Source organism: Gekko japonicus, unplaced genomic scaffold (assembly GCF_001447785.1).
Source record: "Gekko japonicus isolate JY-2015 unplaced genomic scaffold, Gekko_japonicus_V1.1 scaffold555, whole genome shotgun sequence".
NCBI classification, from domain to species: Eukaryota; Metazoa; Chordata; class Lepidosauria; order Squamata; family Gekkonidae; genus Gekko; species Gekko japonicus.
The window spans coordinates 953,254-970,086 of NW_015161420.1; the positions used below are offsets into that span (position 1 = coordinate 953,254).

Sequence of the window (16,833 nt, forward strand, 5' to 3'; positions counted from 1 at the left end):
TAAATGTTTACCCCAATTTTCTCCCATACAAGGGACTCAACCCACCTTACAAAATGAAACACACATACAGATGCAAGCCAACTACCTTGAACTAGGGCTGCCAGCCTCCAGGGGAGATCTCCTGGGATTACAACTGAGCTCCATGCAGCAGAGATCAGTTCACCTGGACAAAATGGCTGCTTTGGAAGGTGAACTATATGGTATTATACCCCATTAAAGTCCCTCTGTAGTTATTTCCCAATCCAGAGCTGGCAACCCCATGCCTTCCATACAATCTTGATGCAAGCAGTGACTCACAATGATGTCCTGTCCTATGGAATATTGCCAGGGTGGCATTTTTCCATCTACACCAAGCGTGGCAATTGGCCCTTTTCCTGTTGCGTCCTGATCTAGCCACAGTAATCCATTCAATGGTCACCTCCAGATTAGACTACTATTAACTTGTTCTACGCTGGCCTTCCCTTGAGACTGACCTGGAAACTCCAGCTGATCCAGAATGTGGTGGCACAAGTCCTAACGGGAACAACACAGACGGCGCATAGATAACCTGTGCTGCACCTGCTACGCTGGCTTCCAGTGGAGTACCAAGTCCAATTGAAGGTGTTGGTACTGACCTTTAAGGCCTTGAGCAGTCAGGGCGTATCTTCGGGACCATCTCATCTGTTATGTCCCCGGGAGACCATTACACTCTGCTGAGAACAATTTGCTGGTGATCTCTGGCCCTAAAGATATCCAGCTGTCCTTGACCAGAGCCAGGGCCTTCTCAGCCCTGGCTCCGACCTGGTAGAACTCTCTGCCAACTTTGATCAGGGCCCTGTGTGGGACTTAATGCAATTCCACAGGGCCTGTAAGGCAGAGATGTTGTGCCAAGTTTTTGGTTGAGGACAGCAAGTTTTCCATCACAGCTGGCACCCTTTTTTCTTCCATTTTGCCCGCTTCAACCTCCTCCTTAACCTGCCCATGTGATAGAAGAACAGTCCAGAGTAGGTTTTTGATTAAAATTAAGGATGCCATCTGGAGACTATTAAATTAAGGATAACTGATTACTGGTAGTTGATTTTAATCTGAAATTTTGTACTGTTTTTAACATGTTGTAAATTGCCCAGAACCTTATGTACTCAGGGACTGGGCAATCCAGAAATTTAAAATAATGACAACAAATGATTTGTAGCACAGAGGATTGCAGACTACAGGCTAGAAGCCTTGGCTCTTATCCCTTGACAAGTCTTCAAAATACAAAATACTCACCCCAGGTTTTATTTAGCTGCCTTACATGTTCAACAACCCACTTTACTACACCCGGTACCCAAGGGGATATTTATGGTATAATAAATGTGGTTAAGTCTTTAAGGGTTCACTTCATTTTATTTGTTACAAAAGATAAGGAATACAACTTTCTCTTCCAATTAACACGAAGTTATCTGAACGCTCTCATTAGAAGGGAAAGCAATGGAGCAAACGGGGGGGGGGTGTGTCCTGGGAGGAAATAGCCCCGGCAGCGAGCAACATTCGCGCAATTATAATCTCGAGCAGGACCGCCTCAAAAAGTATTTGTTCGGGGCACGATTATCAGAACCAAATTTGTACTTGGTTCCCACCCCCCAAGGTGCTGTTAATTCTTGGCTTGGGCTTCTTTTCAAAATTGTGGTCACTGTCAGGACGAGGATGGCTTCCTTTCCTCTTCGGTCCCGGGACCAGGGCGGGAAAACGGTCTCTTTTTCCCTGACCAGAAAAGCCTTAAGTAAAATGGGGAGGAGGGAGCAATGGTGCCGTAAGCGTAGCGCGCTTGACCAGCCTCCACCCCCTCCTCCCGCTAAGGTCAAAGCGAGCCGACCACTCCCCCCCTCACTGCCCACCGCTCCCGCCCGCGTTATGTAATGGGGAGCCTCCGCCATTGGGCGACGCGAGCAGCGCCGGATAAGGCGTTGGCGGGAGAAGCGAGGCCTGGTTCCTTGGAGGGGGAGGAGGGCCGGCGCCTGCGCACGGCGTCGGAGGAGGCGCCACTGACGGGCGGAGGGACAGGCAGACAGACGGGCTCCTCCATCCTCCTGGGCAGGCGGCGGCAGCTGCTGCTGCTGCTGGGCCGCGCGGAGCCTCCCGTAGCCGTCGAGGGACGCCTGGCAGGTAGGGCGCCGCATCTCGGGTAAGCTCTGTGCGGGCGAGAGACGGGGCAGGGGTGGGGGAGGCAGCTACGGCGAGGCCGCGGGGTCGTGAGAGGGGGGAGGCCGGCAGCCTGGCTGGCGTGAGATGAAATCCCCCCCTTTTCCCCCCAAGAAAGACAGGGGGCTCACGGTCCGCCTCCGGGAGGAAAGTCTTCCTGTGGGGCGCTGGTAGGGAAATTGGGGGAGAGGTCTCCTCTCTGGGGCGGGATATGGGGGCGCTTTCGAGAGGCAGCCGCCAGGAAGGGTGGCTTCTTGCGGCCCTGCCGTGTTGGGCACTTCCTTCTCGGCCAGCTGTGGCTCCTGAGGCCTTTGGGAGGGGGCTCCTGTGGGCCCCATCGAAAGTTGTTGGGGGTTATTGTCATTCGCGCGTGGGGAGGTTTGCCTGAAATTGATTCTCTGGGTGCTGGCCTTGTTATGAAATGGGGGGAACCTGTTTGAGGAAATGCATTTTAAAATGAAAGTAAGCCTAAAACCTGCTCGGTTTTGTAGTATATTTTTCGAGTGACTTTAGAAACAGGGTCTTTGCCTAGATTGTCCCTCTCCAACTTCAGTCACGCTGTTAAAGAGTCCAGAGTACAGTTGAGACCTTTGCTTGTGTAAAAAGGATAGGAGGTTTTTGTCTTTCCTCTTCTCGACCAGAAGACCCCCCCCCCAAACTAACTCTTGTTGCGTTGGCCACGCTTGGTTCCTAACTTCTTCATGCCAACACACTACAGGCCATCTTTGCTTTTTTGTTGTTGTTGTTGTTGGTTAATCCTTGCCTTGTCACGTGGTGTGACTGAGCCTGCTGCTGTCATCTGAAACAGCTTAAAGAAGTTCTGGAATGCCTGCATTTTATTATGCGTATGGATGCATATGGATATGCACTCTGGGTGCAGTATGTCAGAATTCAAGTTGATGGTTAATTTCTGTCCAGCTACTTTTGTAAAAGGCGGCAGCTGGTGTTGACCTGAGATATGAAACCTCATTATCATTTGCTTCTTGGTCATGTGCTGTTAGCTGTTTCCAGGCTTAGGTATTTCCTCTTTGAAAGCAAGTTCTTGCACAAGGGGGTATGTTTTGACAGTTAAGTCTTTAAGCTTTGTTTCTGGGTTTGTTCACCTTGTAGCTTCACAGACTCCTGAGAATTGTGTAGCTGTCTTCTGTTGACAAAGAGCGCCAAGTGGTGCAGTATCACACGGGATTCTTTAAATTACATTGTACCTTTTAATACCAGCATATGGATATACCCAAGAATGTATTTCATGATCTGCTGTGACTTTTGCACTACTCACAGAGTCCGCTAACATCAGGAATGGTTGCACATGTTGGGTTTTTGGAATCTGAAACCAAGGAAACATCCCTAGAGGAGGAATTGCAATTCAGTCATCTTATGGTGAAATTCCTTTGAGACTTAGCAGTTTGGACACAATTGAAAAATCTCACAGATGGATTTAGCATTTGAATGAATGTGCTATCCAGACTGTGTGTTTTTAATTCAGCTGTTCCAGTCAAGGTACACACAAGGTTATTGCATGAATGGGAAAATATTTTTGTGTTTTATTTTGAAAGGAAACCATCCCAGTGTATCAGGAGCCAGTGTGCAAAGTTATAGTCATAAAGAGGGGCTCTGTTAATATAACTTCCTATTACATAATAATTGGCCTTGGCAACAAATTAGCATGGTTCAAAACAGGAGTGTTTCTTGGAACAATGCACATCCAAAATTTGTATTAAAATATTTAGTTTGATATTGTAATAGAAAGCAGGTGGAAGGAATGTAACAACCCATGTGTAGTATATTAATAGGAAAAAAGTATGTAAGGTAGAATATTCAAATACAGTTACATATTGTAAACTAAAGTAAAAGAACATTCTGTTGAGTTACAAATAACTCATGGTGACCCTGTCCATGGCAAGAGCTGAGCCAAGGTGGCTTGCCATTGCCAGCAACTCCATCTTCCTTGGTGATCTCCAAGCCAAGAATGAACCCTGTCCAACCTTGGCCCCGGTCACACGGCAAAGTTGCCCCGGCAGAGGCACAGAAGGTGGGCGGATTATCCGGGCGCAATCACACCCCATCATCTGGGAAGTGGAGTGCACCCATGGCTTACCACCGAGAATACGCATTTAAAAACTAGTACCTCCAAGGTACTAGTAAACGTTTGCCACAGGCTGCCTCCAGACGCCCGTGGTGTGATCGTGCCAGCGTGAGGCATTCCCCTCTGGTCCCTCGTTTACCCGCTGGTGCCGAGGGAAGGACCCGTGCTGTGCCGCTGGTGCGTCTGATCGCGTAATCGCGGATCAAACTGCGCCGGGGCAATTAGCCACGCCTCCCACCCTGCGATATCTGGCCCGTGTGCCTGGGGCCCTTCTTTGCTTTTCAAGTTCTGGTAAGTTTGGGCTAAGCTGGGCTATTCAGACTGTATGGCTAATACTAATATGACAGACTTTGGCTGCATTGAGATGTCACAAATAAACCTCTGGATGGTTGGGGAGGGGTTGTGATGAAAAGAAGCTCCCAAATCCAGTAGACTTTGATTGCTCTCCTGTCCCTCATTACGTTCTGCACTGGACACATATGATGTAAAGTGAAAATCAAGGAAAAGGAGAGTGGTTTGTGTCTTGCCTAAATACAGGTTCTGTGCCATGGTTTTAGAGAGTCTTGGCTGTAAGCAAATAAGAAAGCAAAACTGTCAGGTTTCCTTATTTGGATGTCACAACAAGATGGTTGTTATCAAACCAGGTGGCCTTCAGTCTGTGCCCTACATGCAATGGAGGGGTAAAGGAGGGCCCAAGGAATTGTTTTTGCAAAAAGCAAACAGTGGCTTGTTTGTTTTTGGTGTCTGAATGTAGCCACTGTGGTCCAATGGGGAGATCTAAGTCTGTCGCTGGGAGGATTGAGTTCATGAGTTCAGAGAGTGCTTGGCTGTGAGTAATTCGTTGTCTCATCTCTAATTCCATACTCGTAACATAACTGAGCATCGTGGAATTATTGGGGGGTTGTTAAATACGGCTATAATGAACACTCAAGTTACAGTGGCACGTACCAGTAGTAATCTTCTGTAATGCCCCTCATACCTACAAGTTTGATTACCCAGAATAAAACTTTGTTGTGTTAAAGGTGCCACTGGACTCAAATTTTGTTCACCTTCAAGTTTGTTCACCTTTTCTCCCAAACCACTTGGCTGGCATTGGCATGAAAAGTGCTGTCACAAGTGAAGAACAACAGTTTGTGTGTATGAGGGCATCTACTGTCTCTCACTGGAGAGAGATAGAACTGCCTCCCAAATGCTGATTCCGGCAAAGAATAATATACTGACATCCAATCCAATCCCCAGTGACCACTATTTGTGCAGCAATCTATGCTTCCCAGTATCTTGTTCCTTTTTTTCTGATAAAAGATGGGAAGAATTAGCATTATCATCAACCAATATGAACAGTTGACACCGAACCTTTAAAGTAAAATGGTTTGGGGTTTAAGAAATAAAGTGCTTCAGCAAATGAGCCAGAGGGACTGTGCTCCTACTAGTTTAAATCTTTATTTCATTTATTTAAGTTTGGTTGGCTCCAGTGCTTCCACTAGCTAGTTTGTTGAAGCAGTCTTTGCCACTTAATGCTGCCCTAAGTAGCTTCCAGTCCTCTCTGTCTCCCGCACGTGCACACACACAAACTCTCTCTCTCTCTCTTGATAAGATCCTACTGAGATTCAGTGGTGCAGGAATCCTTGTGGCATGAAGAGGTTACAGCAAGAAGTAGAAGACTGGCAGAAATTGATCCATCACTCTTGTGCAACTTACATTCTGGAAAGACTACTTGCTCTCAGTGCTGGCTTCTGAGGGAGTACAAAGAGCTGTGCAGAGAATTAGAAGCTGAGCTGTGTTGAAACACTAGGGGTGTTTTTTAAAATGCACAAAGTGATAAAAGCAGCATTAAGAGCTTTAGTGTGAATGTTGGGTTGTTCATGTTTTAAAAATCAGGCACCAATTGCTTTACATTGGAGAGGGGGAGATTTTTACTGCTTGGCCCTAATGGCCTTAATGTTCACAGCTCTACTAGAATGGAGAGTCCCAGAAAGCTGGTCACTCAAGTGCACATGGGGCTAAAGAAGATGAGTGGCAGACAACCATATCCTTCCTACTCTTCAGTCTTATCTAGCAGTTCAACAAAATGTACAGTAGCACATTACCTGTATATGAGACAGTGTATGCACAAGAAGAAACTGAAAGCAAACCAAAATGAAGTGAAAATTCATTTTATTGGGGACACATGGTTCCTGTTGGGAAAAGGGGATTGGACAAAGGCAAAAGTTAGGAAGATAGTAGAGTCTGTTGATGCAAAATTGGAAGCTAATGCAAATGTGGCCCAGCCATGAAGCAAACTGGACGAGATTTACTCTTGAAGATGCATGGTATAATTCACACCATGCTTTGACTCCTCCTACCTCCAGCCTTCACCGTATGATTTTCCTTCACATATCTATCTGTTGAAGTAGACTGTGACTCACAGTCATATTGAAATAAATATTGCTAGCCTTTAGGATGCTAGTGGACTTTTGTTTTATTCTGAGACACAGTTAGCCTATCTCATGGGGTTGCTATGGTAAAAGGTGATAACCACATCCATGCTGACCAGCACTCCTTCAAGGCTAGTCAAATCCCATTGACTTTTCTGTCACCATAAACTGTATCAGGAGAGCTTGCCTCCCTTGAAAGCATGGTGGGTTGATATAAATTAGGAATTTAAATGAAGCTTTTTGTAATCCAAGCAAGCATACACATTTGGCCACTATAACAAAATATATTCACATGTAAGTTCATACGGCTGCTAACATAATCTGAACTCTTCAATCAGGAGTGCCATTTGCAATGTAGAAGTAACTGCTTAGAGATGGGTAGTAGTGAAATTATGGGATTTCTGTTCAGCTTTCTTTGTAGAAGTCCAAGAGCACACAGAACGTGTGGCGCTGACATATTATCAAGAGCTAAACGGAGCATACATATTGCTCCTATTCTACAATCACTCCACTGGCTGTCCGTCAGTTCCTGGGCTCAATGTAAGATATCAGCCATCCCATACAAAGCCCTTTATGGCCTTGTACCCCAAGACCGCCTCTCTCCCTATGTTTCGCCAAAACAGCTTTGCTCATCTGAGCAAGGTCTTCTGCACATGTTGATAATGGGCAGAATCAACAACTGCCTGTACACAATGCCTTCTCCATTGTGGTCCCCATCTTATGGAATGGTCTGCCTGAGGAGGGGAGGAAAGCTCCCATTCTCTTGGCTTTCCACAAACTATGCAAAACTGAATTATTCAGGAGGGCTTTTCTACACAAGCAATAGAGTCACACTGTACTAACTGATTCACAGAGTTACTTGGATAAATTATTAGGGACTGTGGTCTATACTACTGCATTTAGCTTGCTGACAATAGGATCCTACTATGTAAGTTTTGCATCATTTAACGCAGGGGTGTCAAACAGATGGCCCAGGGGCTGGGAACAACCGGTCCAGGGCTCTTATCCAGCCCATGAGCAGAGGTCATTTCGGGGGGGAACGCAGTTCCCCCGGGTGAGGTACGGGGGCGGGGCACATGACAAAGCCCCGCCCCCTGCTTCCGGCCACCCCGCTTCTGGCCCTCATTCAGCCAGGAGGAGGCAGGAGAAGAGGGAGGGTAAGTTGCTTCCTCCCTGCCGCTCCCCACCCCTGCCTGCCTGGGGCCAGGGAGGGCCTTCGCGGGGCTTCCTTGCACTCCCGCCGGCCTTGCAGGTCCACCGCCGGGCCCCTCATGGGGCTCGGCAGTGGAGCTGCACCCCTAGCTCTTTTTCTACGAAACGACCCCTGCCCATGAGCAACTGATGTGAGGAAGGGAAGTCAGGAGGCTGCTCACCGGGGGGGGGGCAGGTGAGTGGATACACATGGTGAAGTGTGTGTGGTCGAAGGTGTCAAGAAATAGAAAGGAAATTGCTAGGGGGCAGGACTGTGAGGCTGTGATAAAATAGTGTGGGGGTATGGCAGTGAAGGCAGAGAATGAGGCATGATGTTTTCTCCTTCTGCCTCCTCCAATCACAGCTCAGCAAGGATTGGTGAAGTCACTATACACAGAGGGATGGAGCTGAGTGGCCGGCACTGCCACACCAAACAGCAACCATGAGAGGGGCTGGTGAGAGTGAGAGTCATGGTTTGCTGATGAAGGGACAGGGCTGGCAGAGGAGAGAGGACCAGCACGTGGATTGGGAGGCAACTGAGCTGTCCTGTGTATGCCACTCTGAAGCCTTGGAAGCGAGTGGAGGAGTGAAGGGGAAAGGGGGCACCGCTGTCACCATCTCATGTTTGACCAGCCAGGAGTGAGTGTTGGGGAGGGTGGGGGGTGGCAACCTCCCTTCTCCCCCACACCTGTTCTCAGCCCATGAAGGAAAAGGGATTGTGGGAGGACAAAACGTACCCCTTGGAGGTTGGAAACAGCCTCTCCGTCAGGCCTTCCTCTCATCCCCATCGCTTCTGTGGGAAACGCAAGAGGGATTCAGAACCCCCCCTCCCCCCGGAACTAGGAATGTGTCATTTGGGTCACCCATGGCCAGTCACTCAGCCTGGACCACCTCACAGGGCTGGTGGTGGTGGGGATGGGGCAGTGGAAGGGGAAATCTGGTGTGCCTCCTTGAGATCCTGTGGCAATAGGAGGGCCGGGAGAGAGAGGAAACAAGGAGTAAGAGACAGATCAGCTGTGCTTGGCTGCTGAAGCTGGGTGTGGGGGTGCAAAGAAGGTGTCTCCTAAAATTAGAGGAAACAAAGAGTAAGAGACAGATCAGCTGTACTTGGCTGCTGAAGCTGGGTGTGGGGGGTGCAAGGAAGGTGTCTCCTAAAAGTGCTATATATACAAATTTGTATGGATATTTAGTATACCCCCCTTTTATTATACCTCTTGGGAAAAAATCTAGGCTTGCATATGATTAAATGCATTTATTGGGGCTTTTGTGGGTTCCCCAGTAAATCAGTTGTTTTCAGTCTTAGAAATCAATTGCTTTTGTTTGTCTTTTGAGTAAAAAATAATATAGGTAATTGGATTTGCCTGTGTCATTTGTAAAGTTTATATCTCTGGTACTACAATAGAATATTTCAGCGGAAATTACTTAGAATACAATTAAAATAACCGATTAGACATCAAATAAATTTATAATAACTTTGACTAAATAACAAACTTGAGGTGACTGTTTTTAGTTTCTAATTGTACAACCATAAGTCTATTGTATTGTTCATTGAATGTCCTGTCCTTTCAATTATATTGACTCACTGTGTGATCTGCCTTGAATCCAGGTGAGAAAGGCAGGCTATAAATAACATAAATAAGTAAATATTGAGTCTGGCCACGTGGCTGTGCATTGCTTATCTTGGTAGTAGCTCTTCAGTGTTAGGGATAGCAAAGTCTTCTCTGGTGCATTTAACTGGAGAGATCAGCGGCGTAATCTGGGATTTTCTATATGCAAAGCATTGCCACTGAGCCTATGTGTGTTTTGTACCACCATGTGTGTCTTGTAATGCTTCCCTTGCTTGCTCATTCTTGCCTTCAAATGTCTCCCCCTGCAGTTTTAATGCATTTTTCCACAACTGGGCTCCGAGTCAGGAGTTAAGGCTGACTGGTAGAAGAAGAGAATTTGCTGGGGGAAATTGGGAAAAGGTTAAGTATAGACCCTAATCTTCCTCTACAAATTTCTGTATCTCATTAACTTGGCAAACATGGGTCTGGGCATGCATATTGCCAAGGTAACATGTATTTATGCCTTTTGCTAGATCATGTAAAGATTATATGCCTGGAATTTTAAAGAAATAAGTACTGGTAGTTAGTAGGCCAAACAGCATTTATTCATTTGATGAAAAATACCTGTGCTGTTTGATTATTTTTTAAATAATTTTTTAATCACAGCCCCCAAATAGAAAAATTAAAAATGGCAAATCTACAGATAAGCATCTATAAGGCTTCCAAATATATAAAAACATGTCTATGCACAATTGTTGCAATTGCTAATTATAAATATTCATAATTTTGGTAATTGAACACATTGTAGAGCTTGTGTGGGTCAAGGACATAAAATAGAATATACAAGTGGGGGAGCCATGAAGACTTGTGGGGAGGTGTCAGTTTCTCTGTTCCTTTCCTGAAATCCCCCATAGCTTCTCCCCTTTCCCTGCTTCCTTCCCACTCACTAGCCAACCTGTCTTTATCTGTCTCCCATTTTCAGGTTTCCCTCCTTCCACACATACATCAAGCACCTTCTACCCAGGAAAACTATGGCCCAGTGGCATGATAGGGAACTGCAAGGACTTATGGGGAGCATCTCACTTTCCCTTTCCACATTATGTCTTCTTTCCCTCCTCCTGACAACCCCCATATCCTTCCTACTCCCTGCTTCCTTCTTTTCTTCACACACTTGAACCTGCATTTTATCTGCCGTTCATTTTTAGCTATATTTCTTATTTTTTAATTTAACTCTTATTTATTATTTATTTCCCCACAATAGGGATGCAGAGTAGCTTACATCATTCTCCATTCTACTTTACCCTCATAACAACCCATAAGGAAGGTTAGGCTCAGAGTGTGTAATTGACCCAAGGTCACCCAGTGAGCTTCCACAGCCAAGTGGTGATTCAGACCTGGGTCTCTTTCTTAAACTCTAGTCTGAAACTCTAACCACTATACTACACTTGCTTTTGTGGAGGGAGGCTGCTGTTGAACAGTAGCAAGCAGCCAGTCCTGAGTGAGTCATGCAAGTTGCATAGGAGGAAGTCACCTGGCCCTGATTGCAGCCAGGCCAGTGAATCCTCCTTCAAAAGCCAAAACAACCCTGGAAAGGGCCCTTCTCCCCATTGCCTTTCATTAACAGAAACCAAGGGTTGGAAGCTGACAATACTATTGTGGTTGCTGAGCAACCCCCACAATGGCTTTGTATGTGAGAGAGTGTGAATGAATGATGTGGGCTCAGTGGTTGACCCTGCAGAGCTACAGTGTGGGGCCTACTGGATCCCTACTAGCACCTGTAATGCTGTTCTAATCTGCGAGGTCAACTAGGAGACCTGCAGGTCACTTTTAATGCTTATCCTCAGTGTTTGATATTTTGCTATGTAGAAAAGCTTCACAGAAATCCAGTGTTTCATTTGATGGAAATATAGATTCATTATTAAACCATTATAGGTATAGCCTATAATATTTTTGCACTAAATCAGCTGCCTCAAGCAGGTCTACAGAGAAGTGGTATGTAATTTTTCTATACAAATTCCAATTTTAAACCTCTTATTTTAAAAAGAGACTGACTATAACTGAAAATTTAAACATCAAGCAAATCTGATTTCAGTAACATTTTTTAAAAATCTAGTAGCCACCCTGCTTGAAAGAAGTATGTTTGCCTGCATAAAATACATTTTTGATGTAAAACATGCTGATTGCCAAATACTTTCACTGTAAATGTCATAGCTGAGCATGTTAAAGTGTCAGTACATTTAACTGCAAGCCATTGTTTGTAGCGCAGGTAGCCTTGGACTGTGTGTGGTTCTGACCTCAACTTGTCCAGTTTTTGCTGTCATGTTATCTGTGGCCTTGTATGAACTTTCTGCTACTGCCACCATTTAGAAGAAGGTGATGCAAAGCATTTGTACCTCAAAAACTAGGGATACCAGTCCCACCTGGCAATCATGCAGAGACTCTAGGATTGAAAATTCCTTGATTCTTGCTTCAGTGAACATCCTGCAGCTCTTTTGCCCTATTTGTATATGCTGTTACATTTTTAAAATATTTACGTGCCTGCCTTTCTTCCAGGCATCCCAGGACCCAAGACAGATTAAGCTTGGTTGTTTGGTGATGAGTGGACAGTGGTCAGCTAGTACACATTTCCTTGCAGCATTGTACATTTTCTTGAGATACCACAGATAATAGGTTTTTAATCTTCTTTTTCCATCATCTTTATTCCCCTAATGGTGGGAAACGTTTTCTTCATCATCTCCCCTTCCCAATTAACATGGCTTTTAGCTGCTTGATCCTTGTTTTCTTTAAGCATATTAATGATCACTGGCATACTTAACATCAGAAGAAAAGAAGGCATCACTGTTACCCACAGACTTCTCAGTGGAAGACACTGCTGTGCTAAGTACTATTATAATACTAAAAATTCTTAATTCCTGGTATTCGCTGAAGGATTTGTGCCACTGTGAATGATCAGGTGTGTGTGTGTGTAAAATGCTGTCAAGTCACAGTGTACTTAACGGTATCCCAGCAAGGGGCTTTCAGGGCAAGTGAGAAGCAGAGGCAGTTTGCCATTGCCTTCCTCAGCAGAATCTTCCTTGGTAGTCTCCCATCCAAGTACCGATCTTGCTTAGCTTCCAAGATAGGGCTGTACCACGTCACCTTCCCTCCTGCAAGTGAACATTAGAGCACCCTTCATGCAGCTAGTTGTGAGAGAACTTTGTGCAAGAATTTGTAAAGGGAGCTTGACCACGACTGAGGAGGACACACTTGCCTCCTGAAGAGTTTAAAATGTGGGATTCACTGCCAGAGGATGTAGTCATGGCCACAGGAATAAACAGCTTTAAAAGGAGATTAGATAGATTCATGGAGGATAGGTCTATCAGTGTCTACTAGCCATGCTGACTAAGGGGAACATCCGCATTCAGAGGTGCTAAACCTCTGAATCCCAGAGCCAGAAGGCAGCATCGGGGGAAGGTCTCAGCCTCTGTTGTTGGGCCTCCAGATGAACTGATTAGCCATTGTGTGAGACAGGATGCTGGACTAGATAGACTATTGGTCTGATCCAGCAGGGCTCTTCTTGTGTTCTTATGTTCTTAAGAGTTGATCTGTACAGTTAGGTGAAAGAGGGTTTGTAGTTTTCCTGCTTTGGGACTCTCTTAAATACATTTACTAGGAAACATTAATTGAACTTAGTGGCACTTAGTCCTGGATAAAGTTTAGGATTGTGCTGTAATTGATCCACCTGCTATAATTACTGTCACACTTGTTTTTAGATATGGCTCGTGGACAGCAGAAGATCCAGTCACAGCAGAAAAATGCCAAAAAGCAAGCTGGACAGAAAAAGAAACAAGGCCATGACCAGAAGGCTGCAGCAAAGGCTGCTCTAATATACACCTGCACCGTCTGTAGGGTAAGAGTCTCTGAAGAAAAGTATTCTGTGGCAATATTCTTAGTCCATAAATTGGAATCTCACAGCGAGAAAGTGTAGAACAGACTGGGATCTACAGAAAGATATGGTCACACAACCAGAATTTTTGCTTGAGAGTCTGTTTTCTGTAGAGCATAAGTACCCCAGTTGCAGAAGGTACTATTTGAGAGGGGATTTATTCATTTGATTCTGACCTCCCTTGAGAGATCCCCCAAATGCTTGTTCTCTGTAGGAAACACAGAGACCTGCAGCAAGACTCCCTGCATATATTGTATCATCACTCTTTCTCTTTCTCATGCCTGTTTTTATGAGTACAATCCCTACTTCCTCCAGTACTGACTGGCTGCTTTACCCTTAGCTGCTGCTTTGTGCTGTTAAATCAAATGTTTGTCTAGCAACCAACAGAATCTCACATAGGATGAAGATATGAGTGTGCACTATGTGGCTCCTGGCCACTCCTGCAGCTTTTGGGGGACTGTACATCCTGAGCTGCTGACATTTGATAGGTATGACAGCAGTCAGAATGTAATGATTACTGCTGATCAGTATGCTAAGGAGCCATAGAGAAGGAAAGAAGCATTCATGTTTTGGGGGGGGCTGGGCAATGGGCAGTATTCTGTTATGCATAACAGACATGAACACAGAGGCCCATGATGGAATGTATGTGAGCATACAGTTGTAAGCAGTAATTAAGCATCTGCTGGGTTGGATCCAGTGATGCACAAGTGAATGCATAAATGGGTTTGGCACATTTCCACTTGTGCAAAATATTGTGCAATGCCTAGCATTTTCCTCCTGTATCTAATAGTGCCCGAAAAGATCTTGCACAAGTGGGGGTACCATAGGTTTGACTTAGTGCCAAGGGCTACGGCAGTCTTTTTGTTGTTTAGAGTTGTAGCACAAGCAGAAGTCTTCCGCTGGATCCAGCCCATTGTCTGGACACATAACTGAGTAACTGTGTAGCACTTAGTAAAATAGGTACATATTAAGCTGGCACACATTCTCAAGGTGTCTTTGGTCATGTTTATTTGTTATGTGGGTCTAGGCTTCCCAAGTCCCCCCGGGGGCGGGGAAACCCCCACCCCAGAGGCCCGTTCCCCGCCGCTGGTGGATCGGGCCCCGGGGGAACCCCACCCTGGCGTGCGTGTCACCAGGAAGTGACGTTATGATGCCGGGCACGCTGGGGGCGGGGCCACGGTCATCCGAGGGAAAACTCTATGGTTTTCCCTCGGATGGTCGTGGCCCCGCCCCCAGCGTGCCTGGCGTCATAATGTCACTTCCTGGTGATGAGCGTGTGGCGCGCGCGCTCCAGCCGCGGACCGGGAGTCCCCCGGTAAGTACATTTTTCAACTTGGCAACCCTACGTGGGTCTGCCTGTTTCTAGACCATGTTTTCCAGCAGCAATTTACTGTCTTTACTACATATAATAATTAAAAGTCTGGTGTTGTGGGCCCAAAGACAATTTACCAAAGATAATAGGTCTTAACTGTTGCATAGTAATTGCATGCATTGTCTTTTGTCTAAGGGTCCATTGCAACAGTTTAGTATTTTGTAGAAAAAATACTTTTTGGACCTAAGGGCAGATTAGATCATTCCACATAGATGCAAATATTTGTAGAATGAAAAGTGAACTTCTGTGGTCTGCCTGAATTTTTATGTCTCAACAAATCATGATTAGATCAGACTTCTTAAGGCAAGGGTCTTGCATTTTGCCTCTGCATGCGAGCGGAGGACAGAAGGTGCGCATGAGCCAGAGAATAATAGAGCTACAGTTGGCAGTGTTGGGAAAATAACAAGCAGCATGCCAAACTTAATCAGAAGTGTAACTGAAAAGTAAAATCATTTTACTGAAGCTGTCAGCAGAGATGCAGTAGTCATAGTTATCTTGAACATTCTGTAGCTGTCATAATGAGAGAGTGAATAATGCATCCGAAATAAAAATGCGGCTACATAGTGCTTTAGTTACCAGCATTCAAAAAGCTGTGTTTTTAAAAATTGGCTCCATTAATTTCAGAAAGGATTGCTAGCTACGTACCAGTCAAAGTAATGCAGTTATGCATACCAGCTGGTAGGAGAGACAAAAACGGAAGAGATATGAGTGGGTGGAATAAAGCAGGGGAATAAAACATGGCAAAGAGTGGGGAGCAGTACCTGTTCGGGCAGAGAGCTAAACCAATTGTGCTAAACAGGGAGAGGGAGCAGTCCTTCGGATAGTGTGTGTGTTTTAAATAAAGGTCCCTTCTGTCCTTGCTCAGACACAAATGCCAGATCCCAAGACCTTCAAACAGCACTTTGAGAGCAAGCATCCGAAGACTCCGCTTCCTCCAGAACTGGCTGATGTTCAGGCATAAAATTCACAGGTGATTATGTACCATTTAACTACTTCTGAATTTAGAACTGTACTGTAAAGACTAAATGAAGCTATTGTCTCAGATACTGAGGTCGAGGGACTTTAAAAAACCTCGTGTGCTTTCATTTTCCCCATCACATTAAGAAGTTCTTTAATTCATACAGCAAATCAGGAATAAATCAATGTGAAGCATAAAATATGCAGGATATCCTAGTTTTCGTTTTGTTTTTTCAAGTAGTTCTGTTACAAGGGTTCAGGGAGGTTAATTTAATTATGAAATGCCATTGCATTTAATAATTGGATGCTAGTTGTTATAATATACAGTGATTTCATTTTAATAGTTACTCTTCTGTTGCAGGTGAATTCATGGATCCTGTTGGCTCTTCTACTGTCAGGCATTGCATAACAAACTTGCAGCTGCTTTTCTAACAAACTGTTGATCAGCAAAAATGAAGGGGCTATGGAAACATTCATATTTTTATGCTGTTTCTCTTGGGCTTTATGTAAAGACAAATCTATAACTGTACAGTTGTGCCCTACTTGGAAATCTGAAAATTGGTTCATTCTTAATTTTTTAAATAGTTGTAATTATACTAATGTTCACATTGTGTAAAATAACTCATTTAATAAAATAGTACTTTGATTTTACAATATTACAGGTCAAATGCTTGTAGAAGTTGTTTTCAGTATCTCTGTATTATCTGCCTTATAAACAAAAAGTGGATTTCTTCCCCTGCCAAAAATTAAGCAGTGTCATTATTCTAAAATGAATCTTTGTTAAAGAGTCCAATTAACTAGAAAGTTTTTCAGCCCACTATGCTATGTAATTTCAGCTAGGTTATTATCCAAAAACATAGTGTCAAATTAGGCATGATGCAGGAGATCCATGATTAGACTCTTCATTAAAATAAATTAACAGCCCCATATGCGGAAGGGTGACTGGAAACTGGTCTTAACATCTTCCTACCACGTCTACTCATTGTTTTAGATGGCCTCTACAAAGCCGCAATTAGCTTAGCGGCGGGAGAGGGGGGGAGAGCTACACCATTTGTACGCTAACTGCAGCTTTGGAGGGGCACTTTAAATTGTTGAAGAGACATGGGCTCCAGTGACCCTTTCCTGATAGCAGCCATGTAGGGCTGTTTGTTAGCTTTCAAGTGGCCATGGGAGATCATAATCAT

General features: G+C 44.9%; 1 protein-coding gene across 4 annotated transcripts; it reads left to right on the forward strand.

The window, feature by feature from the left end:
* The first annotated feature begins 1,987 nt into the window (after nt 1–1,987).
* Nucleotides 1,988–16,219, forward strand: ZNF706 (zinc finger protein 706). Of its 4 annotated transcripts, none has more exons than XM_015428179.1 (5): nt 1,988–2,143; nt 9,725–9,815; nt 13,148–13,284; nt 15,558–15,662; nt 16,011–16,203. In XM_015428179.1, the coding sequence occupies exons 3-4, from the start codon at nt 13,150–13,152 to the stop codon at nt 15,651–15,653; spliced, it is 231 nt and encodes a 76-aa protein (XP_015283665.1). In that variant the 5' UTR covers nt 1,988–2,143; nt 9,725–9,815; nt 13,148–13,149; the 3' UTR covers nt 15,654–15,662; nt 16,011–16,203. The 4 variants fall into 4 exon arrangements, with proteins under 4 accessions (XP_015283665.1, XP_015283680.1, XP_015283687.1 ...); XM_015428194.1 differs by having other exon boundaries at nt 1,988–2,124; XM_015428201.1 differs by lacking the exon at nt 9,725–9,815 and having other exon boundaries at nt 1,988–2,124; nt 16,011–16,219.
* The last annotated feature ends 614 nt before the right edge of the window (nt 16,220–16,833 follow it).

What these genes read in the sequence shown, in the direction of transcription:
- ZNF706 (XM_015428201.1), top strand. Translation starts at nt 13,150, where the DNA reads ATGGCTCGTGGACAGCAGAAGATCCAGTCACAGCAGAAAAATGCCAAA. An exon ending in ACACCTGCACCGTCTGTAGG is followed by an intron (nt 13,285 to 15,557) that starts GTAAGAGTCTCT and finishes GTCCTTGCTCAG; the next exon opens with ACACAAATGCCAGATCCCAA.